At 52.3% G+C, this 25,350-nt stretch overlaps 1 protein-coding gene across 2 annotated transcripts in view; it reads right to left on the reverse strand.

Moving 5' to 3' along the window:
- The window catches only part of COL22A1 (collagen type XXII alpha 1 chain), a 197,501-nt gene that overhangs the window by 164,771 nt on the left and 7,380 nt on the right, over positions 1-25,350 (reverse strand). For both annotated transcript variants that reach the window (XM_081116359.1, XM_081116358.1), the window contains exons 2-3: positions 17,054-17,216; positions 13,178-13,744 (exon numbers count right to left, since the gene is read on the reverse strand). In XM_081116359.1, the coding sequence (XP_080972485.1) occupies positions 13,178-13,744; positions 17,054-17,171 (685 nt within the window). In that variant the 5' untranslated portion in view covers positions 17,172-17,216. The remainder of the gene's footprint in view (positions 1-13,177; positions 13,745-17,053; positions 17,217-25,350) is intronic.

The following is a 25,350-nucleotide window of genomic DNA, read 5'->3' on the forward strand; positions in this document are numbered from 1 at the left end:
CAAACGTCACCTGAGCCCAGTCTTTCCTCCATCACCCACCAGCCCTGAGCTTCAGAGGATGGAGGGGAGGGGGCATCCCCAAGGACTTTATCAAAAGGTGCCAGCTCCCAGCTGAGAGACTGGGGGCAGACCTGCAGGCGTGGGGAAGGGGGGAACCTCCCTTCTTCCTGCGAGGATGGATTATGAGTAGATGGCAGGCACAGTGCACATCTGTCATGAATCCAGAGGAGGCTGGCAAGACAGCTCCCTGGCTCCCTGGCCCCTGGCTCCCTGGCCCCTGGCAAGGACACTTTCTGCAGTCAAGGTGGAGGAGAGAAAGTAAGAAACGCTGTGAAGAGACCCAGGCTGTGGTGGCAAGCGCTGACCCCAAGTCACTCTGGCCCCATCACCATCATCGCTCCCCTAAGCCTCAGAAAAACAGAGGACTGGCTGAAAAAGCCCCAAAGATCTCTCTCGGGGCATTCCCGCCTCCACCCGTCTCTGTGGTTCTCAGGGGAGATGGGCAAACAAGATAAGGTGCTATTTATTTTTTCTAGTCATGGCCACATTCTCTCCATTAGCATGTGGCCTGGAACCAGACATATTTGCATCCTGGCTCAGGGTCATGTCCCCAGAATCAGAACACCAGTGACAAAGGCAGGCCACAGGGACAGAATGGCCAGAGCCCTCAGGAGAGGGCAGGGGTCAGGCTCAGCCTTCTAATGCCTTGTGGGAGCTGACAGCAAGGCCAAGGACCCCTTCCCTGGGCCCAGGCCTCTGGGCAGAGGTGGGCCTGGCCAGCCCCGCTCCTCGTTTGCTCTCCTCTCCCGAGGGCTGGTGGAGGTGGGTTCCTGGATTAGCCGCTGGCTGCATTCCTGTGGGGACTTTGGTGGGCTGGCGGGAATCACAGCCAAATGTCAATGAGGGACAGCTGGGCGGTCTTTCTCCTTCCCCAGACAGAGCAGCTGGTACAGGCAGGGCTGTAACTGGCCAAGGAGCTGAGACCTAGGGGAAGGGGAGGGGGAAGGGAAGGGGCCCCCACTTGGGAGGTGGAGCCACTGCCCATGAGCACTCCCACCCAAGGCACCCACCTGGGCCTGCTCCTCCCACTGCAATCTGCCCCCATCTCTGAGGATTTGCAGCCAACTGGGGGGGGCAGCCTGGGGTGAGCATAAGGAGGAGGGGTCACCTGCACTACGCACCTCCTTGGCTGTGGATCCCCCTGCCTGCAGCCCGGGCCCTGCTGCACTAACTGGTCCCCACACTTGAAGAGTGAAGCCACTGGGGGTCAAGCTGCCCCTCGCACTGCGGCCCAGTCTTTCCAGCCTCAGTTTCCTCCTGAGAGCATTGCCGTGTGCTGGGTTATCAGTCCAACCCTCTACCCATATTTCCTGACTTCCAGCCAGCCCCCACCTGCCCCATGCTCCGGCTCACGTCACTGACTTGCCCTCCTGGCTGTGCGGTATGAGGCATCACATTTACGTCTCCTCTGTGACAAGGCCAGGACAAGGGTGAGGCCAGCGAGGGCCCAGGACCCACCATCTAAAGAGTCCTCACCCCAGGTGCCCACCATGACATTGTAGGACCCCTAGCGTGAGCACCTCCTAAAAATCGGGTGCCTCATGGCCTTGCCCGCATCCCACCCTACTTCTTGGGGTCTCCAGCTCTTTCTGTGAATTTTCTACAGGCACGACCTCAAAACCACTTAAAACACAGTGAGTTCAAAACAAGGAAGAGCTTTTTCCTGCTACTCGCTGCTCCCCCAGTCTCCCCAGGAATCGGCTTTGAGTCCCTTCCCCTCACCCCACTCCTCTACGTTCTGTACCCAAATATGCGCCCTCTGGGAACTTCCCTCTGTCTCCGTGCCTCGCCCTGGGCCCCGCCATCTCTCACTTTTCGTACCTGAATGCATTTCATCTTCACGAGCAGATGGGATTAGTGTACCCATATCACAGATGAGGAAACCAACCACAGAGGTGAAGTAATAAGAGATGATAAATGGCGAACGCAGGACTTCTAACCCAGGCCCGCCAGCCTACACCTCCAAGCACTGACCTATGATATAAATGGCTGGAACTCAGGAGTCTAGAGGAAGGGAAGGAAAAGCCCTCTCTAGCCCAGAATTTTAGCACATCCTCACTACAGGTTGGCTGGCTCCCTCTTTCTTTTTTTACTTTCTTTTCTTTAGAAGTCCTCAAGGCCCTTTGTGGCCTCCAATCAACAAACATCTTTGGAGACAGTGCCTTCGACACCCCTGGGCAGGCCCTGCCATCCACCTGGTGACAATGGCCTGTGTTGTTTGACACTGGAATCACCTGCTGCCCAGCCAGGGCTCCCAATCAGACATCTCGTCACCCCTCCCTGCGTGTGAACTCTGGTGTCAAATTCCCACAAAGCAATCGGAGGGTGATAAGCTGGTCGGGGGCTCATCAATCAAGACCCCAACCAGCCTGGGCCCCTCTCCCTCTTTCCAGAGCTGGTGTCTGGGGGCAGGGTAAGGGGATCAAGGTCTCTGAAGTCCATTTCTCCCTGAGTACTAATGTACAAAGGAATGGTGCCGAATGGGTCATGTTCACTGCCTAGGCCTCAGTGTTTGTGGCGAGGACAAAGGAGGAGAGGTGCGAGCATGGGAATGGGCACCCGGAGCTCACTGGGCTGGCTGTGCCTTCTCTGGGCTCCGGTGATGCCTCTCTGAAGTCGGGATTTAGATGCACTCAGGCCGCCTGAGCTAAGGACGTTCATGGCATTGCTGCAGTGGGTCTGCTTCCTGTTTCCAGATGACAAAACTGAGGTTAAGTCTCCTGCCCAAAGCCACACAGCTGATAAACAACCTAGCCTAGCATATTGCAAAGATTATATTCTCTCAATTTCATTTTGTTGCCTCCCTGAAAAAAAAAGAAAGAAAAATAAAGAAAACAGAAGGCAATGCCACCCCCGGACCCAGACGAGCCTTAAGGCCTCTCGAAGGACCAAGACCCTCTCAGACCCCATGCCTCTCTTCTAAGCCACTGCCTTCCCTGCCCAAGCAGCCCAGGACTACTTCCAGCAGCGCAGCCTCACAGCAGACCTGCTCTCCTGTGGGGAGTCAGAGGCCCGGGGCTGTGCGGGGCAACTGTGTGGGGTCGTGCGTGGAGCTTAATCTGTATCTCATCTCAGGTGTCCTCACACGTGCACATGAGGCCCCCATGGTGCAAGACCAACGGCACAGGAGGTGTACGAGAAGGGGGCTAGGCCATGGATTAGGGCTGGGGTCAGGATGCAGCTCTCCTGGGCACCGTGTCCCTGCACGTTGCTTAAAGCGGCCCAAGGATTCCAAACACGGACCTGCCTTCCAGGCCCCTGGTTAGAACAAACAGTGGAGCATCTTCTCCGGGACACTTTTAAACTTTGTAACTTATAGATGCAGAGTGGCTAGCAGGCAGGCCTTCTCTTGTTCTCTGGCCAGGCCTCCCATGGGTCAGGATTGCCCCAGTGTGGAGCAGGGTTTGGCCAGACGCTCAGCTCCGACAAGCAGAGGCGGTGAATGGAGGTGTTCAGATCTGCATTCTGGCTTCATGTACCCTGGGTCTTACTCCCAACTGGCACAGCCTTGCTCTAGTCCATGAATGCCTCCCTTGTGGCCCACCCAAGCACAAGATGGGACTTGGGGGTCTGAGGCAGAAGGTGGGTGGAGGAGAAAACACCCCCACTGAGCAGATGCTGAGGGGTCCCAGGACTCTCCCTGCCAAGGAGCACCGATTCCTGCTGCCAGGCTCCCTCAGGGCAGCCCCAGGGCACTGTTAGCCCAGAAAGCCCCTTGCCCACTTCTTACATCTGATGGTTAGACTGATGTAAATAAGAACCTTTATTAAAAATCAACCAGCAAACAAAACACAATATCTATGTGTCTGTTACAGCAGCAACCCAATTGACTAGTCAGATTTCTAGAAAGTGGGAGTAGGGATTTCACAGGTACAGACAGACGCTCAAGTGCCCTGGTTTTTATAAAACCACATTTTCCTAAGCAGCTGCATGGAGGCTGCTCCAGGGTGAGGAGCCTGAACACCCATTTCGGTTCCTTAGTGTGCGTGTGCGCATGTGCACACGCGTGCATCTGAGTGTGCGGGAGTGGGCATGCACGTTTGTGCCCCTGTGTGTTCGAGCGTGTATGTGTGTCTGTGTTGGTGTAAGTGTAGCTGTGTGTGTGCACCTGTATTTGGGTGTGGACAGACTCTAAGAAAGCAGGGTCTCTAATTAAAAGGACGAAGACTGACACGTTGTGCAGTTAAACACGTCGCCTAGAACATGCCACTCTGACAGCTGCATCCTCCAGCCCCAGCAAGTGCGAGGCCCACCAGAGCGCGATTCATCAGCCACAGCTCTTGGAAAGCCCCTAATCCTAGGTAACCCCGAGCCCCACAGGACGCCAGCAGTGTGGAAGGAGTTAGTCGGGACAAGGACGGCCTTGGGGGGAGAGACACCGACACGCAGCATCCCCTGTGCGTTTAATTACAGGGAGGCATGCTGCGGAGAGACACTGGCTTATGCAGAGTGCCTGTGCATATGTGTGCAGACTTTTTGCAAGTACCAATTTAGTGGTGGCCACTGTAGTTTGTCCTTCTATCAACTCAAAATTGAAGCCACCGTGTGAAAGGCACAATCAAAGCCCCATGAGCTAGAACGCTGAAGACATAATCCCAGCAGCAGTGGCTGAGGCTCAGTTTGGGGAAAACTGAGGAAATAGTAATACATGATCCTTAGAGTTGAGTGGGACACACTCGTTCTAAAGAGCGAGATAGGGCCACACTCCCTGGTCCAACAGAGGTAAAGGCAGAGCCATTTGGTTCTGATACATGGGTCATATAGTCTTAGGTGCAGACAGGAGGCAGGGACACGCACCCAGGGCTCCCAGGGCCTGGCTGGCAAAGCCTTCCTGATGTAAACAAATTAAAAATAAATGATGGGTGGTTTTTAGTGTTTCGTCAGTTTCAGTCATTTTCTAATAAAATTTCTCAGCTCATAATAAGAATTAAACAACCCAATTACTATTTCTAGGGTGACCTCGATCATAACAAGTTTTTCCAGGAGGAACTCCCAGTGACCTTTAGGCAAAGGGTGGGGCCCTGGCCTGAATTGCTTCTTGAGGCTGACACAGTCCCAAGGGCCAAGCCACAGACATCCACGTGGCGGCTGCAAACCCACAGCTGATGCTGCCACCAGTTCCTTCCAGGCCCCTGGATCCACCCAGGACACCAGCTGGGTGGGTCACCTCGAGGCCACATACATATTCCCAGATGTGTGTGTATGTGTATGTGGTATGTTTGTGTATATAGTATGTGTGTATGTAGTGTATATATATGTAGTATGTGTATATGTGGTGCATGTGTGCATATGTGTGTATGTGTGCGTGGTGTGTGTGTGTGTGTGTGTGTGGTGCATGTGGTGTGTATGTGTATGTGGGGTACGTGTATACAGGGTGTATGTGTGTTTGGAGTCTCCAGGCTGGGCAGAGGGATACGAGGGCAGAGGCAGAGTGTCGTCAGAAAGAGCACAGTGTGCTCACTGGGGATGGGGACAATGACACCAGCAGGGCTGTGTCCTCTTTGACAACTACAAGAGTCAGGTTTAGAGGGACCCTGAGCCCAGAGAAATTCCAAGGCTGGACATGCCACCCGGACCTGCCAGCAGCTGGCCCCAAAGCCCTTCCCTTGGGTCTAACCGCAGGGTCCTAAGGGGGCGACTATCACGGGGGTCCGAGGTGGGCCCTGCTTCTGTCTGAGGAAGACGGTGGCTGGCCCTCGACCCACCACCCTCTGGCCTATGAACTTGGGAAGTTGAGCCACAGAGCTTGGCCTCCATTTCTGCCGGCCTCCGGCATGCTGGCCTCTGTGCCCTGAGCAGGGTCCGTGCCCGCCCCAGGCCCTTTGCTTTCGCTACTGCCTCTCCCTGGAACTCTGGGCCTAAGTCTTGGCCCTCCTGTAACCTCCCACCTGAGACACTTTGTCACACGCCCTGCTTTCTTTTCCTCAGAGCGTTTATCACTATTGGAAACCACCTCACCCAGTGGTTGTTGCTACCTGTCTCCCTTTCTTTCTGGGAAATATCACACTACAAGTAGGATCAAGATGTCTCCAATGTGATGGTCCTGGCCTCAGCATAACGTCCAGGGGATAACAGCAGGTTGAGAAACACGTGTTGAAAAAGCCCCAGTGGTATATGTAAAGACCCTCGAAACAGCCACTGCTGTGGGATGACATCTGCAAGGCCTATGCAGTCCATTCCCAGTTACACAAATACGCCCTGCTATTCACTGAACGTCTTCACTACGAAAAGGAAGTACAGAACAGATTTTCAAGTGAACCCAATAATTCCCTCATTTAGAGGGTGAAGTGGCCTGTCCCTGGCCACAGCAACAAGCAACAGTAAGACTCTCAGTGAATATCAGCGCCCAGCCCCCGCCAATCTCCCTTCTCATTACAACAGAGTCTGTGGGGAGGGGCTGGCCCCACAGAGAAGGAGCTGAGACTGAGGCCGGCACTGATCCAAATGCAGAGCTGGGGTGCAGACACCCACAGTCTCCCAGTGAGAACTGCAAAAGAGCAAGAAATTAATCGCCCCACTCAAAAGAAGGCACATTCTGTGTCTCTCTCTGTCTCTGTCTGCCTCTCTCTCTCTCCTCCTGTCATAGTGGTAAGCACAGTATCTAATAGTCAAAGCTCTCCCTAGAACGGCAATGTAGCTGGTCATGACCACATCAACAAGAGAGACACAATGGTGACCTGTGCCAGGAGACAAATCCCAGAAGCATGGGGGAGGCCCCTTCTTGGCCCTAATCCATGCTAACATCTCAGCTCAATTGTCCAAGAGCTAAAAGAAAGGATTCAGGGAAATGTCCCTTGTCCGTGGGAGAGGAGAGAGAGGACCATCATAGTGCCCTCAAAATAGAAGTAGGTGGAGGTTCTCTCAGCGGTGGCTAGCATTCCACAGGCTCACTTACAACAACCCGATAAGCTATATAAAGTTGTTTTGTGGCCACAACAGAGCCCAGGGTGGAGAAAGCTCTTAATTACAGCCGCTGTTCTGGGGCTGGGCCCGTCCGCCCCACACACTGCAGGAAGCCAGGCTGAGATGGAGTCCCCTGGGAACTGTGTCAGGCCACGGAGAGGCAGGACTTGATGCCGTGACACTGAGCTGCTTCCCTAGATGAGCCCAAGGCCAGGGGGACAGTGGGCCATGCACCAAAGTAGACCTTAGGGAGGCCACTGGGAGAGGCCCTGGGGTGTGACACCAGAAATCCATCTCTCACAACATTGGCCCGTGTGTAGTTGTTGCTGATGCTATTCTACTCCTAAGTTTGCAGATGTTTTTATTTATAACACAGGGCAATGATTTCTTCAAGTATTGGGCACGAGCTTCATTCATTCATTCAACAAACAGCCCTTGGTCACCGTGGATAAGCCAGGCCTGTGGGAGGTGCCGGTAGGTCCAATGACTAGATTTCAAATAGGATTTCAGAAGGGCAGCTGGGAAGGACTCACTGCCAGGCAGGGGATTCTGAACTGAATGAGGAGTTGAACATCCGGGACCCTGGGACCCTGGGACCCTGGAAGGGCCATGTAGCTCCCCTGTGCCTCATCACCACCAGTGACAGAACAGGAAACACCAGGCAATATGCAGGGGATTGTGGTGAGATGTCAGAGACAGGGTGGGGTTAAAATGCTTCCTCCATATCATAACTTACTACTGATGAGAACTCAGGACCCGGGTCAAACGGAACAGGAGAATCCCAAGCTCTGTGCCTTGCCAGCGGGGCCGCTGTGGGGAATCACTCTAATCACAGTCACTTCACTGATCAATCACTAATAACCACAGGGTGCTGCACATATTAACTCTGATGACAGCCGCAAGCACGGGGTAATTCAGAAATGTGGTAGAAAAATAAATGGGCAGAACTGTTATCCCATCTGCATTTCCGACTGGGCAACAGGCGTGCAGCTTTCCAGCTCTCAGCAGTAGTGAATGAAGATATCTGGGGGTCCTGAGCCACAGAAGGACAGGTCAGGTCCACTGTGGCCCAGGAGCATTTGGACAAACAGAGGTTTCTGCAGTGACCACGCCAAAGAGGTTTTGCCCAATCCCAGTCCTATGCCTGTTCCCATGTCGTCCCCTCCTCTGCTCACGTGGTCACTCTCAGCTGGGCTCCCAGACCAGAGCAGCCACTGCTCACAGAGCCCAACCCGGGCTGCCTTACGGCAGGGGCCACCTCAGACCTGGCCCCTCACTGCCTGTGCCCTCACCTGGAACCGAGCTTCCTCTGAAGGGCAGCCGGGAGCCTGCCGTGCCTCAGAGCCGCCCTTGCTCCCTTCCGCAGCCAAGCTGGGTGGAAAGCATGGGCTCTGGAAGCAACAGGACCTCAGTTCACAGGGCCTCAGAGAAGGCGAGGGAGGAGGGGGACCCTCCAATGTGAGCCTCACACGAAATGTTAAATTTTCTAGTAGCCACACAGGAAAAAGTCAGAAGAATCTGGTGAGATTAATGTTACAAATATATTCTATTTAACCCTAAATTTCCAGAAATTATCATGTAAATATGTAACCAATATAAAAGTATTCATCAGATGCTTTACTCTCCTTTTTCTATGAAAACTACAAAATTCAGTGTGTGTGTGTTACTCCCAGCACTTCTCTGCCTGGACCAGCCCCCGAATGTCAGTGGCCACGAGTGTTGGCCCACGCAGGTCCGGAGAACTGGCTTCCCCGCCGAGCGTCAGTGCGGGCGCTCGCCTCACAGGGCTGGGGAGTGCGAAGCAAAGCTCACGCTGCCCCGGTTGGGTGCTCAGCGAACCGCTAGCCCTCAGTTCTGGTGCCGGTCAGGCTCCTTTGCCTCTGCATTTGTCCCTCCCTAGGAGGCAGGGTGATGTCTTCCACGTAATTCAGCCCATCCCACCCAGCCCGCCTTTTCCAGACCTTCGCCAGCCTTTGAAATGCAGCCATTTGTCTGCTCACCAAACTACGCACGAGTTAAGAAGTTCAGGTGTCGCTGGCTGTAACCTCAGGTTTGCTGACCATTCCTATTCTTTGCATTTCGGAGGAGGGAGGTCACTGCCACCGCATGTGTCCTTCTATGAGCACATGACAACAGCAAGCACAGAATTGGTAGCCAGGTCACTGCCCTTGATTCCCTTTAGATGATATTTAGGCCACTTTTCCTATATGCCAAGCTCTATTCCAGGCCCCAGAGCCCCACAGGAATAGACTTTGCCCTCGTGAAGCTTATATTCTGGAGTGGAAGACAAACTCTGGGTGGATAAGCCCCTAGGGTTTAGAGTGCACTTCTCTGCCACTTTTCCATGTCCCAGGAAGACAAGAGCTTCTCAAAGACAAAAGAAACATCAGATCCATCACTGCATCCTGGGTACCTGGCATGTGCCCAGCAGAGGAATCATTCAGTGTGTGGTTGTTGATCAAATGAATGAATGATTGAATGAATGAATGAATTGAATTGAATGAATTCAAGACTGGGTTGTTGAAGACCGAATGAACGTATGAATGACTGAGAGTGAATCCAATGACTGCTACAATGCGTGGCTGTTACATGAATGAATGTGTAGTTTGGAGTGCATCGAATGATTACAACACCAAAACCCCATATTCTTATTCTGTAATTTTCCAGATCACCCGTGGGAAGCCCCTCTTCAGAGTAGCTCCTTTTGGGGCTGTGGAGTCGCCCACAGGTCCCTTCTGCGCGCCACGGGATTGCTGGTTGTCCAGCCTCTGTGACACGTCCTGACTCAGTCCGACAGCAACGTTCTGGTATGTTACATTAGCGCTTTCATTTTGTTGTGCTTTGTTTCTAATTGACGCGGTCAGGAGGGGATTTTGTTTCATCTGTCACAAGACTAGAGCAGGCCGTGTCAGTTCACAGTTGTATTTACCGAAACAGATTCCCTTTAGATGATGGAGCACAACTTAGATCTTACATCTATTCAGGCATTTGGAGAAGGCTGGTTAGAGCAAAAGGGGAGTTTCTCCAGTGGTATCGCAGTGGACGTGGCCTGGGCTGGGCTGCCTTGCATCTGTTCCCTCTTCTGTTGGTTACAGCTCCCCAATATTCCTGCACAGATCAAACCCCTTTCCTTGAGGGAATGGGGTGGTATCTATCTCAACTCCCAAATGCTAGATAAGGTCCTGCACTTCAGGCCCCAAACAGTGTGCCTGTTTCCACTCCCAGGCTACAGAGATTGTGTGCAGGGTCACAGGGCCCACGCTAGTTTCAGACTGAATCCAGGCTGCTGGGTCACAGTCCCCTGTCCCAGGTCTAAGGTTCACTGAGAGCTGGCTTGCGTGGGCAGCCCCGCTGTCCTCTCACATCCCTTCCCGCCCTCTCTGCCCTGCTCCAAGCCCTGGAAGGCTAGCTGCAGGTGGGCCCCTTTGTTGGCTCCCATTTGACAGAGTCAGGCCAGTGGGAGGCACTAACCAGCCAGAGGGGAGGGGGGAAAAGCAGGGGTGTCTTTCCTGCTCCTCCCAGGCCAGCCCCCTCCCCACTCCCAGGGGCTCCAGCAACCCTCCAGCCCCTCTATCAGCTGGCTTCCCCACTGCTAGCTCCCCGGGCCTCAGGACCCTTCCTCGGCCTCACTCATCTCGTCAGTGAGAACTGTCCCCTCACTGTTCAGGACCCTGACACACAAGTCTGCTGAGGAAAGAGCTGACACCAAGAAAAATTAACCTAGCAATGGAGAGAGTGGAATGAGCCTGAGCTCATCACCTGAGGCCACCTGACCTCTGACCTTTACATGGAGTATAATGTCATCCGCTTTATGCTTTAAGTCCATTAGAGTGGGGTTTTCTGTTGCCGTGACTGAAATCATCACCCCGATTCAGAACCAGGTCAGTGAGGTGAAGCCTGTGTTCCGGGGGCATGAGGTCAGTGTGGAGGCTGGAAGCCTGGATTCTGTCCCGAGCCCAGCTGGTTTATTAACCGGGCACCCTGTTCCAGTGACCTCACCCCTCAGGGTTGTCCTGCCATTCTCAGAACCATCCCCTGGGCACAGAGGTTCTTCACAATCTAATTCAGCTCTGCCAGGATCCAGAACCAGTCTGCCCCAAGGCTGGCAGGACGGTACAATGCCAATGCCAGTGGGAGGGTAGGAAGGGGTCTTGCTTTTCAGGGCCTGGCATCAAGGGCTCTGGGCTGACAGCTGGGTGCTCACAGACCCTGAGCCACCACTCTGGATCTCTGCCTCTAGGCTGGGCCTGGGGCCCTGTGCCTGGCTCTGGCCAGCCCAGACTCCTGACCAGTCCTGGCTGGGCTGTCTCCCCCCCCTACTCTTCATCTTGGCCCCATTGCCTCTGGCCCACAGCTGAGGGGTCAGCTGGCCTTGCAGCTGTGTCTCCCAGGGTCTCAGCATCTGTAGAAAGGAGGTGTCTTTATCCAATGAAGTTGTAGTGAGGGTCAAATGATATCGCTTACGGAAAGTCTATGGCCAATGCCCACAGGACAGGTCACTTTCACTTAGCACTCTGGGCATGGATTTTCTCATCTGTAAAATGGGCCTAGTCATCAATGCTCCATTTCTCCATTGGTCTGGTAAAGAGTCACCCTTTTCTCCTGGTATCCTGAGGCATTCCATTCTCCAGATCTGACCATGCCATGCACAAGCTCTCCAAAGCCTCACCTTAGCTCACAAGTCCCTCTTTTATCGAGACCCTGCCAGCCAAAGCCACAACTCCCAGTCCCCTTCTTTGTCCTGTCCACATGGCCCATTATAGCTCATTGACTGTACTGTGCTATCCCGTAACCCCAGGTTGCCACCCCATCCTGCAGCTCATGCTTGTGACCCTCATTCTCAGGGTCACCTCCCATAAAAACCACAGCAGGATTCTGCCCAGAGACTCTGTGGCACCTTAATTAAAGTCACCCATGCAGTATTACATTCCTCTTTATTCTTTGTTTTTTCTTTGCCATCCAGACTATGAACTCCCTGAGGGCAGGGGCTGTCTCTTATCTTTTTCTATAGGCCCAGAATCAGCACACAGGCACACACAAGTAGATTCCCAATAAGGATCTGTGAATAATTAGAGGTTAAGTGAGCTAACACAAGGAAAGAGTCACAGAGTGGTAGAGAAATCAAGGGTATCCAGTCTCAGACTCTCGCTGCCCATCCCTGGGACCAGAAGTCATACTCAGGGGCTCCCGCCAGCAGCCCTGTCCTCCACTGCCCCAGCCTCAAGACTCCCCTGACCCTGCTGAGATGGGACCCTCTGGGCTTCCTCCACCTGAGAGTCTCAGTCCCCCAAGAAGTCGGGTGGAGGGAGGCTGAGACTGCTCCCAGCCCCCACCTGCTGGCCCTGGAGGGGAAGTCACCCGCACTGCTCTGGTAGTGGGTAACTTCCACAGGGGAAATACCACCTTAAAGAAGCAGACAGAGGCAGAAGCTGCAGAAGGCTGGCCAGTGAAAAATCCACTTCAACCTTCCTGTCCTAGGGAAGGACTGGCCTCAGAAAGGCCCCACTAGAGGTCAGAGCCCTAGGGGCCATAGGCCCTCTGCCTGCCCTCCAATCCCTCGCTCTTCCCCCACCTCCAGCCACAACCCATTTTCAGACAAATAGCTCTGAGACCTGGGGTTATCTCAGAGGGCACCGGGTCAGCAGCTCAGCCTCCGGGATAGCAGCACCCTGACGATGTCCACATGGCTGACTCGGGGTCTCCGGGTACAGTCCCCCAGCCTGTCTGCGCCCATGCTCTTACATGACCTCTCATCGAGAAAAGAACCCCTATCCTTCACCTGCTGTGCGAAGAGGCTTAGCGAGCCCCCTGCACCGGACGGCTCTGGCTTCCACAGCCCGGCGGGGGCGGGGAAGTAGATGTTTCCCTGGCACTGGGAGACACTGGACCAGTCCCCACGTACCTCAGGGAGGAGTGGGTGGGGTTAGAACCCAGCACTTTGTAGCTTCCTTTCTGCCTCTGCAGCCCTGGAAGTGAGAGGACAGGACAAGACCCTGGTGACAGGCACATGCCGTGTGTAGGTGCAAGTGGGTTTCTTAAGGTACAGATTCCAGGAGTGGTGGACATAGGCGACCACTGCCACCCCACTCGCGCAGCTGAGGCCTCACTAGACGTGGCCACGCGCCTCTCCCTGCTCTGGACCACTGGCCCCAGGCCCTTGGTTGGCGAGCGGGCCCCATCCCTCCGCCCGGCGGCCGTGGCTGCGCAGACTCACTTTCACACAGGCGGCGCCGCAGCTTGCCCCGGATCTTGTCGATGGCGTCGAAGTCGGACACGTGGAAGACGTGCGCGGCCTTGGGCTCCGAGGCGATCTCCTCCAGCTCCTCCTTCAGCGCCTCCCCGACGCCCACCGCGAAGATGCGGATGCCCGCCCGGTGCGCCGCGGCCGCGGCCTCGAGCACCAGGTCCTGGCTGCGGCCGTCCGTCAGCAGGATGGCCACCTGCTTGAAGGCGCGGTTCCCGGGGCGGCCGCCGGCCCGCGGGGAGAAGCTGTGGCGGGTGATGTAGCGCAGAGCGTCGCCCGTGTTGGTGTGGCCGCCGTGGTAGGCCAGGGACCACGCGGCTGCCTTGACCGCCTCCCGGGAGTCAAAGTGGCCCAGCTCGAAGGCCGTGGTGGGCTGGTCACTGTAGTGCACGACGCCCACGCGCGTGTGGTCCGGGCCCACCTCGAAGGTGTCCACCAGGTTGGCCACCCACTGCTGGACCTTCTCAAAGTCCTCCTTGCCCACGCTGGAGGAGGTGTCCAGCAGGAAGACCAGGTCGTACTGGACACTCTTGCAACCTGCAGGGGCGAGAGAAAGGGTAAGGACGGGCCATGGGTTGTGGAAAGAGCGCTGGCCTTGCGTGACCTGGAGGCGTGGTCACTGGGTCACACCACCTGCCTCACACGCACACCCAGCCTGGCTCCCGCTGGGCGGAGGCCTTGTCCAGCTGCCTGAAAGCTCAAACCTCAGTTTCCTAACTGTGACACGATGATGAGTGTCCCCAAGGTTGCTGTGAGGTTCAGCTGACAATATATAATCTTACATGAAAGTGATTAACATTCATGGAACACCACTGTGTCAATTTCTCACTACGCGGTTACAAGTGACTTCATTGTTTTTTAAACCTGCCACCAAAAAATGCATGCCCAATTCAGAAAAGCCCAAAAAGGGAAGCAAAAATATCTGGAATGGCCATCGTCCCATCTACCCAGAGATAACACTGTTAACCAGGGTGCGTATACTTGATTATTTCCGTGTGTTTCCATATATTATTGATGGGAGTGGGGCTGTACCAGACATGCTGATGGATAAGCTGCTTTCCCTGCATCCAGCAATGTGCTGGGACCCATTTTCAGTGTGATAATACCTGTTTCCATGGCAACAGAGAGTCCACTGCAAGGATGAACATAATTTATTTAGCTAGTGCTCTCTTCTTGGATATTTAAACAGTTCACTGTATTCCATATTAGCAATCGTATGAAGTATACTGCATTCATATATTTCAAATACAAATGTATGGAATTCTATAAAGCTTTATAAAAATATGCTTATATTTTACAGTAACTATACAAATACAAATTTTATGTTAACTATACAATACTTTTGATTACACAGAAAACAGCCTTATATAACTTATTTCTGGTCTTTGCAGCAGTGAGAGCAGAGAGCTTGCTCATCCCCATTTGGCAGTGAGATAATACGAGGAAAAGTATTTTCTAAACCTCAGAGTGCTGCACAAACATACAAGGGAGCAGTCAAGAAGCCCGATCTTGATGACTCTTCCAGAACCTGGGCTTGGTCAGCAGCCACTGACCAGGCCTCTGGGACACCAGGTACAAACATTTGGCTAGTAGACACAACACACACACACACCATGTTGTTAAGCTCTCAGATTGGCAAAAGTCACAAAGACCATGGTGGCCGGTGAGAATGTGAAGGGAATGCATTTGTCCCCTGGACAAATGGCTGTGGCATTTGTCATACCCATTCTCAGAGTCTTAAAAACCTTATAAAGTTTTTGATCTACCAATTCCAAATCTAGTGATTTACCCTAAGGAAATAATGAGATAAATGGAAGGGGGTGGGGGGGATGATCGCAGCAGAAGGAAGTTCGCAGCAGGACTGCCAAGCAAAAACCTGGAGACAACCTGTATGATCACCGGTATGGTATCACTTAAGTAAAAATCACCTGTGTTCAGACAGTGGGATGCCAGGCAGTCAGACAGGGATGGCTGCAAAGGACTCCTTATTGCCAACATGGATACATTTTTCCAATATATTGCTGGGTGTGAAAAGCTGTGTGTGTCTATTGTGGGATTGTGTATGCGTGCCTGAGAGAAACTGCAAAAAGAAACATCGCTTACCTCTGGCAAGCAGAACTATGAGTGAATTTCATTATTTTGTATTTCTAATTTTATATTGATAAGCAATGAACTAAGTCCAAAAAACCAGAATAACAATAAAGTTATGTGTATTTACACACACACACACACACACACACACACACACGCACGCACGCACAGACCCTTCCCTGTCCCAGCCGAATCAGCGCCACTCTAGATATTTCCACATCTACCCTTCCCTCTGGTTTCTACAACCCAAGTTTCAATCTGCCTGTTGGGAGCTGAGGTTAATCTCTGTCTTCCTAGGATTGATCCCGAACAAGAATAGAGTTTCTAGAGTATGTTTGCCCAGATGTGTAGACTCAGAGCTAAGTCCTAGGGAGTTTTTTTCCTTGACACAAAAAGTCATCCTTTTGTCTTCGGGACTATAATGTCCCAGTCTGCTCAGGATAATTGCTGCTGCTGGCCAGGCAGGGCCCAGCCTCTGGGCTGTAATCCTTGAGCAAATTTGTTTTAATGCTGCAGAAAGTTTACTTGTTCAAAAGGGCTTCACCAGGGGGCCCTTCGGGGCTTTCTGTACATTTTCTCCTGGCAGCTAGAGAGCAGATTGGATTATAGGCACGTGAGAGTTAAGTGTGATGTCTGATGAAGGGCCCTGACCCTGGGGCTGGTGCCCTGGCTACAGGCCTCTGCTGGGCCATAAGTAAAGGCCATGTGACCCCCTTCAGGTCACAACCATTTCCCTAGAGCCTCATTTTCTACCCTAATGGGAACTTGGAAAAGCCGGTCCTCGGCCTTCCCACTTCCAAATTGGATAATCCTATGTGTCAACTGTGCACTGGGGATGTTTCAGTGGGCACAAATCCGCAGACTCACCTGAAACCCAGCATGTCCACGGTCATCACTGCCTTCCCGCCAGCCGGGCCTTGAGTGGCTCAGGCAAAGTAAAATACAGGAGAAGGCTTTGTAACAACCCTGCAGAAAGGCAGGCCTTCAGGGGGGTTGCTTTTTGTTTTGATTTTTGTCTTCTTGCAGCCTCAGGGCAAACAGCTGGGGCTCTGACTCAGCACTGTGTTCTCCCAGCCTCACTTGCAGGGGGCTTCTGCCTCGCTTTACCTGGGTTCCTCATCTGCAAAATGGGCACTGCACTTTGCGGGCAGGGCTCTGTGGTGGGCCGGGCTTTCGTGAGGCAGGGCTTTAAGCGGGGCAGAGCTTTATGTTCTCCTGCAGGCCTCACACAGACGGTGCCTTCCTCCTGGAGGCCCTTGGACAGGTGAGCAGAGCCACCCTGTCGGGTCAGAGCTCCCCCGCCCGGGCCTCCTCTTCTCCATTGTTCTCTCACTTCCTCCATCTACTGCAGAGTTGCTGGGCCACCTCTTGTGGCAGGACCCAGTGTGTCCATTTCCCTTGGAATGGCCCCAAAGCCTTCAGAGGACACAACAACACAACAGGGCCCTAACCCCTGCCTGCTCTCCCCAAACTCAACAGGCACTTGAGGGGGACAAGCTCAAGACTCATTCTGCGATTGACTCAAGACAGCTTCCAACAGCTCATTCTTTTCTCAAACACACACTCACGCTCATACTCACACAGTCGCACACTTAAGCACATGCCCTTGCTGGATATGACTGTTAGGCGCCTTGGATGGAGGACAGCTGACACACAGCCACCAGCTCACTCACAGGCGCACCTCTGTACCTCACACTCACACAGGCGTGGACGTGCACCCTCACTTTAGCCTGGCACAGACTACAGCAGTCCCACCTGCCCTCTGGGCCCAACAGCCGCGGTCCCCACTCCAGAGCAGCAGCGTCCAGAGAAGGCAGGTCGCGGGGTTCCCTCGCAGGCTGGCCATGGCTCTCCTGTGCTTGGGGACAGGCATTTTTCGGCCAGGAAGGAACTCTGGTAGGTTCTACTGGAGCAGTCCCTGTGTGAAGAAAGACACACTTTTTAGAGGAGGCCCTCGAGCTCAGAGCCGCAAGAAGCAACCTCTGGGCCCCAGGTAGGAGGAGTTCCCCCAGACCTGGCATCTGGCTTGTCTTCACTCATCAGACCCAGCGCTTCCCACAGCCAACAGAGTGACCTCCCCCTCACTGATTCCACCTGACCCCCGTCCATCCATTGGCAAGCACGTACTGAGGGCCTGCCAGGCCCCATCATTATTGACGACCTAAGGCTATACCTGTGGCACCAGCGCTATTTTTGTTGGTCATATTTTCTACTTTTGAACATTTAATAAGCTGTTTTATTAGTTTAATATGTTACAAGAGAACATCTTTGTACCTGTCTTTGCCTATGTTGGGCAGGTCTGTGGAAAATACTTAGGATGTCATATGAATTTTGAAAGGATCCTGATATGAAGTCCAAGTGCTTTACAAGAAAGCTGCCCTGGTTTCCGCTGCCTCCAGCAGTGTAGGCGTGCGTATGGGTGCCCTCCGGCCCGACTGGCAGCTGGAGTATTGTCACGCCTTCAAACTCTGCCCACTCAACAGGAGACATTGGTTCTGCTTTCTGTGCATTTCTTTGATCCATGAGGTTTATTAGCTAAGTGTATTTTCCCTTCTCTGTATTTTATTTTCATGTCCATTTCAAAAAGTAGTTATCGTTATTAATCCAAGATCCAGGAAAGGGAAAACTATAGAGTTCGCAATCGATTTATTCACTTAACAGATATTTACCAGTGGCCCTCATGTGCCAAGTGCTGAGGGCAGGCAGGTGAGTGACACCAAATCCACCTTCAAGGGCACTCACTGACACCAGGGAGATGGGTAAGACTGGCCAGAGGAAGGTAGGATAAAGCAAGCCCAGGTAGAGGGAAGCCCAAGGGATACGGGAGCCCTGGGTAGGAGTGGGGCTCACATGATCATTTCAGGGGACTGTCTGGCTTTCTGGACTAGCACGAGCCAAGCTGAGTTTGGAAGGCATTCCTTGTTTCATGGTCCCTTCCTGCATCTTCAAAGCCAGCAGTCGCAAATCCAGTCTTTCTCAGGTTGCCTTCTCTCTGATTCTGACTTGTAAGGACCCTGTGATTACCTGAGTCTACAGATACTCCAGGTTAATTTCCATATTTTAAAGTCGGATTGGCAGCAAACTTAATGCCACCTGTAACCTTAATTCTCTCTTGTCATGTAACAGAAGTTATTCACAGAGATTGAGGTATGAACACTCTTCTGGGGAGGTGTGATGACAAATGTAATACATAAATTTTGCAATTTTAATCATTTTAAGTGTGCGATTCAGTGGCATTAATTGTATTCACATGTACAACCATCACCATTATTTATTTCCAGGACTTTTTAATCAACCCAGACGGAACCTCTGTAACCATTAAGCAGTAAGGGGAGATAACTTTTTATTTATTTAGGTCTTCTTTGATTTCTTTCAACAATTATGTGCACTTTTCAGCGAATGAGTCTTGTTCCTCCTTGGTTAAATTTATTCCTGAGTATTTTTATGCTATTCTTTGATGCTATTATAGATAGAATTATTTTCTTAATTTCCCATTTTTGATTATTTGCCGCTACTATACAGAAATGCAACGAATTTTTGAGTGTTGACTTTGTATCTTGAAACTGCTGATTTTGTGTATTACTTATAGCTTTTTATGGGTTCTTTAGGGTTTTCTACGTATAGGATCATGTCATTTGCAAATAGAGATAATTCTACTTCTTCTCTTCCAAGTTGGTGCCTTTACTTCTTTTTCTTGTCTAATTGCTCTGACTACAACCTCTTAGTTGCGGTGTGTAAATTCTCTTTATACATAATCATACTTGATTTGTTAAAATTTTTGAGGATTTTTGCATCTATGTCCATGAGAGATCTTGGTCTGTCGGTTTCTTTTTCCCGGAATGTCCCTGTTTGGTTTTGGGGTTAGGTTAACGCTGGCTTCAGACAGTGAGTTCAGAAATGTTCCCTGTGCTTCTATATTCTGGAAAAGATTGTAAAGAAGAGAATAGCCTTCGACCCAGGAGTAAATGGACTGATCATGGTAAATTCCACTGAGTGCGGCAGGCCTGGTATGGGATCCATATGCCCCTTAGTGGTATCATTGAGCATGTCCTCTCCATAAAAGGAGGATTATCCCTTCTCCATCAGAGGGTGCAATGAGAGTTACCAAAAAATAATTTTTGCAAAGCATGCAGGACAGGACCTGGCACAGACCAGATGCACAGTCAATGTGAGACTTTTGGCAGCCCGTCTCCCTACCCAGTCCAGCCCATCTCAGGTTGCAGCCCCTGCAACCTGCAGTGGGCACCATTACTTTCTCCCTCACCAGGCCCTGAGCTCTTTCCGGAGCTTGGCTGCCCAGTTGGCATGATGTAGGCCACACCCTGTCCCTGGCAGGCAGAGCTCTGCCATTAGTCACCGAAATTCCAGCAATTAATTTACTAAGCTGAGTTCCTTCCACAAGCCAGCCCGTCACCATGGTAACCAGCATTCCCTATTCAGGGACCCAGAGGTGGGGGAGGGAAGACACTGAGCAGAAAGCAATTTAGAGGGAGAAAATGAGATCTGGCACACTGCTAGGGCGGCCTGGGTAGAGTGTAAGCTCTGTCTGATTCAGAGGGTCTGGCCGCTGCCCACCAGGGGAGGGGGCTGAGGGGAATGAGGCACCACTGATGTGTTGCTGGGGTGACAGGAGATGCTCCAGGCAGGAATCTGGCTGAGACATGAAAGCATGGCGTGACTGTATCCAGACCACTGAGCCAGGTCCTTCTCCCACAGGCCCTGAGCTGAGCCCCTGGTGCATGTCTGCTAAGCTGTGTGTGATGCAAACTACGCTTGCCAGTCGGGGACAGGAAGAGGGAACTGGGTGACTTCTGTCTCTAGGGCTGCCTGAGAGCCCCACTGCCTGGGAAGAGCTGGAGGTCTGAGTCCCGGATTCAGAACTCAGCTCTGTGTGACCTGACTCAGTCACCAGATACATACTGAGTGCCTTCTGTATACTGGGCACTGTCGGAGGCACTGATTTCTCTGGGAATAGCTAATATAATCATGGAGCTTCTTAATCAGAATCCCTGTGTTCAAATTCCAGTCCTGCCTCTTACTAGCTGTGCAAACCAAGGCAAATCCCTCAGCCTCTCTGGACCTCAGCCCTTTCACATATGCAGTGAGGATAATAACACCCGTATCACAAGCCATTGGGAGAATTAAGTGAGTCACTACTTGTCAAAAGCTTGGAGCAGCGCCTGACCACAGTGAGTGCATAAGGCATACTGTTTCTATCATTTTCCAATCCTTTGTTTCCTCACATATAAAATGGGAACAATATCTCCTACTTCATTGATCTGTAGAGGAGATTACATGAATCAACGGGTGGGATAATTCTTCATAAAGTAAAATGTTGGCTATTATTGCCATAATGGATGTGAAGGGGAGATTTATCAGCCTGAGCTATTGAGAGAACTCAGCTCCAAAGGGGTCCTGAGAACTCCATTGTTTCATTCTCTAACTCAATCATGCCCTAAATGCACACTAAACACTAAGTGCCAGGCACTTTGTCTAAGGAGTTTGTAATGTACTGATGGAGACAGACAAGCAAGTAGATGCTTGCTTTACTATGTGGTCAGTGCTCAGGTAGAGGGAAGGACTGGGAGGTCAGGGAAGGCTTCCTGGAAGAGGTGATGCCTGAGCTGAGCCTGGAAAGATGTAGGCAGGAAGACAAGGGTTGCCTTCACCAGGAATAGCCTTCCTTCCTTCCAGTATCATTCATGGCATGAGCAAGAAGTACAGTGTTTTGGAGGCGGGGATGAAAGGAATGGCGAAGGTTCAGGCTGGAGCAGATGTAGGAATCTGTGGAGGGGAAGGCATTCAAGTTTGAGAAAAGACTGTTAAAAGAAGGTCTAGGGGCTTGTGCGCTGACCCAGAGAAAGGGGTTAGACCAGCAAATGTTCCAATGCATCTATCTACTGCTGTGATTTAGGAAACCCTGTTGATAAGGTTGGGTTGAGCAGAGGGACCAGTGAGGACATTAGTGCAACATCCAAAGAGAGATGCTGATGACTTCTCTTAGTCAGCAGGAGGCCAAGTTGTCCAGCTTCAGATTCTATGACACCAGGTGACTGGCAGAGAGTGGAGGGGTGGTGGGGGGCCCAAGGGAAGCCCAGAGTTATACCGAGCATCTGGGGGCCAGGCACTGAGGGATCTGGAGATGGTAAGTTTGGGCCGCACATACTGAGGTGAGAGCGGGGCACCTGGAAGACAGCCAACTGGAGAAGCCAAAGAAAGGTAGGCGTTTGAGTCTAGAGCTGAGAAGAGAAATTGGAGACGTGCAGAGGGAACAGAAGAGAGCTGGGGGTATCGTTATGCAGGCAAGATGGTCCTGCTAATGAGCAAGGACATCCACCCGGTCCTATGTCCTCTCCACCAGACATTCCAGGAGTTAAACGGAGTCAGCTTACGCCTACACTGCCCAAACGTGGGATTAAACTGACTGAAGGAGATGGAAATGGAGTGAGAAATGTGTTTTCCTAACTTCCTTCTTTATATATGGAATTCAAAAATATTGCCTATCGGTTATTTTCCCCCTGAGAAGAGGCCAGATGCCAGCTGTATCCCAGCTGCTGAAACCTATGAATGGAACTCAGGCCGTATCTGCCTATTCCTGAAACAATGAAGATTCTTAAACTGACCCCCGCGAACTTGAAAGGCACGCCTGTCTTGAAGCCATCACCCACTCTTCAGCATTCTGCACAATCTTGTGGACTCATTGACTGACTAATTCAGTAAATACTTGTCCAGTCCCAGATGAGGTGCCAGGCATTGTTTTAATCACCACGCATAGCACCAACCTGCCTCTAGCTACATTCTGGGGAGATAAGAGAGAGACTAAAGAATGAAAAAAAAATAGCAATACTGTTTCCAAGAGTAATAACTGACTTGAGCACAGCAGGGTCATGCGATAGGAGGTGGCTTGGGCATGACCATTTTCACACGTTGTAAAGGGGAAGTCTCCTCTGAATTGGGGACACTTGAACTGAGCTTCGACAAATGGGAAGGAGCCAGCCATTCATGAAGAGGGGAGGGTGAGGAGTTCTTGGTTCTTGCACCCAACAGCCTTGAAAGTGGCCTCCAGCCCTCAGGCTCGCCCCTCAGCCAGCCGCCTGCACATCCTCACAGGAACCCAGTGAGGCTCCTGGTGCACAAATAGGATCTTTAGACTCACAGGTAGACCCTGCTGGGACCCCGCACTGCCTCTGGAAGAAGCTGAGAGCCCTCATCATAGACCTTCATGGACTGGCTCGGACCCACCTCTAGGCTTCACCTTTGTCACCTGATTGCATGTCAGCATGGCGCTATGTGAACAGGGAAAAGAGAATGGGGGAGCTACGGTTCAGGGTCAGGGGAGGGTTGGGGAGGGGCAGCCTGCACTCCCAAGATTCCATGTGCCAAAGGGGGAGCGAGTCTCCCGTGAGTCAGAGGAGCACCATGGAAGGGAGCTGGACCTGGGCTACCGGCTCGGTGCCCAGCCAAGAGAGCTCCAGCCGTAGGAAGGCGCGGAGGGAGAGCTCCGGGGGGAGATGCCCAAGGCCACCTGGCGTGACATGGAGGGGAGCAAGCGTCTCCCAAAGGCCAGAGGCACCCCGCGCTTTTGTGCCTCATGAGGCAAACATTTTCTCACCCCGTTTTATTTTTTGTTTTGTCTTGTTTGCTCTAGGAACCAAAGTGAATGTTTACTTAGAATGACGACACATTACGAAATTTAAAAAGCTGACAAATACCACAAACATCAACACATCCGGGAATATGTTTCTAATTGCCTGCCTGGCCACTGCTATATTTCCCCTATATGTTAGCTTTATACTTTAGGATTCTGTCTTCATTTGCAACAACTTTGTAACGTATTCCCTCTGGAGAGAAGGGGTAACCTTGCCCAGTTTTTAAACTTAAGCCTCTGTGAGCTGGGCTCTTCCACTGCAGGCCACAGAGCAGGCCCGGCGGACGGAGCCCCTCGCCCCGGGCTCGCCCGGCCTCGCCCCCGCCGCGCTCCGGCTCCTGGAACTGCTTCCTCGCCTTGCGTCTTGCCTTTTCTTCCTCGCCTGTTATTTTTAATTGACAACTCAGTTTAGATCGGCTTTCCTGGAATTACCTTGTTCCACCTTCCCCCACGCTGACTTCCAAATCCATCCAGATACCCGCCCGCACGGTCCCTGGGCCGGGGCCGCCTGGGCTCAGCGCCTCCGCGAAGGCCCCAGTGGCTCTGCCGGTGGGATGGGCCGGCCGCACGTCTGCGAGCTGTCACAGCCCCTTTCTCATTTCTTTCGCATGCTCAGGACTGAATTCTTCCCAATTCTTTTCTTCTTTCTTTTCTTTTTTCCTCCCTCCCAACTGCGCTGCTCTCAGTTCATTTCACAAGAGACTGTCTCAGGTTACGGGGTCCGAGGACACGCGGGGCCATCTCTGTTTGACTTATTTGGAGCGGCGTCTGGTCTGATGAAGCAATGAGCATAAATAGCCTGGCAGCACCAACGCCGCTTTGGAGGTGCCGCCCGCAGGCCCTTTTCTGGGGAAGAATGAGAAAAAGCCACGCGCAGCCTCCCTGCGAGACGGGGGACAGCGCAGCTGGCGGAGAGTCCCGGCCGCCGTCCAGACAGACCCCGCTTGGCTCCGGCCCCGTCACGCACCAGCGGCGTCCCCGGCTCGCGTCGCTCTCCCCACCTCAGCCCCCGCACAGCGCCTGCCTGCCAGTCAGTGGCAGTCATAGAAAACAGAAAAGCTGCAAGTGCTGAATTAGGGGAGGCTCTCCTTAGCAGGGAAGCCTTTCAGCATGGATTCCACAGGACAGCCCTGCTTGGAGGCCTGGGTCTGAGGGCACCCGCTCCACGTAGCCCCGGGCAGCCTCCTCCTCGGAAGGAGCCGTCTGCATGTGTACCAGATGGAAATTCCTGTCTGTGATGGTCTGTGAGTTTGCAAAGGACCCTGTCACCCTAAGCAAAGGTATCATCGGATGAAACAGGTCTGTTCGTGTCATTTCCAAACTTAGAACTGTGTCTTTAAGGCCTTTCTCAGTCTGATCCCAGCCTCTCCCAGGTTCATGTCCACCCGCATCTCATGAACAGTTACTTTCCACCCTTAGGGACATTCCTCTCTTCCTCCAGCACCATGGCATTTTCTGTTTCCAACTCTTTGTTGCCTCTTCTCTTACCTCTGAGATGATGTCTTTTCCTTGCCAAGCAGACTCCTACTCACCCTTCAAAACCCAGTCTATGCACCTTCCCTCTGTGAAGCTTCCCTGATTTCCCAGGCAGAGTATGTGTCCCTATCTTCTTTACGCTCCCACAAGCCCCTGTTTTTTATCACCCCAGAAGTGGCTTTAAAATTGACCTACTGCCTGGCCAGCGTGGCTCAGTGGTTGAGCATCAACCTTATGATCAGGAGATCTCAGTTCAATTCCGAGTCAGGGCACATGCCGGGGTTGTGGGCTCGATCCCCAGTTGGGGGCCTGCAGGTGGCAGCCAATCAATGACTCTCTCATCACTGATGTTTCTATCTCCCTCTCCCTCCTCTCTCAGAAATCAATAAAGACAAAAATTTTTTTAATTGACCTACTGATTAATCTGTATTTTCCACTGAGCTCCTTACACTCAGGGATTCTGTCCCTGGCCTCCTCCTCTGCCTGGAACAGTGACATGCACTGAGCGGGTGCTGCAGGCATCGGCCTAGCAGAGAGAAATGAATGGACATGTTGACTGTCAGAACGGTGTTTAACGCTATATTTAACTTAGATGGTAAGAGGGAGTTCTTTTTCTTTTTTTTTCTTTTTTTTTAATTTTAAAACAATCTTCTACCTCCTCTGAACAGAGCAAGTGTGTAGGTTAACACAGAAGTTGGCCTAGTCACCAAGGGTGTTTCTTTTCTTCCCAAAAAACCCCTCAGGTCCTACCAGGGCCCTGTGTGCTGCAGGCGCAAGCACATGGGAGGCACCTGGAGGGACCGGAGATGGAGGCTCTGCAGGATGAGCTTTCTCCCCAGGGAATCAGTTCGCAGATGGGCCCAACACAGTGGGACAGGCGAGGCTTCTGAGCCATCACGACAGGGGTTCTCCAGCTCACTTCCGAAGG

Source organism: Miniopterus schreibersii (genome assembly GCF_964146895.1).
Source record: "Miniopterus schreibersii genome assembly, chromosome: 17".
NCBI lineage: Eukaryota > Metazoa > Chordata > Mammalia > Chiroptera > Miniopteridae > Miniopterus > Miniopterus schreibersii.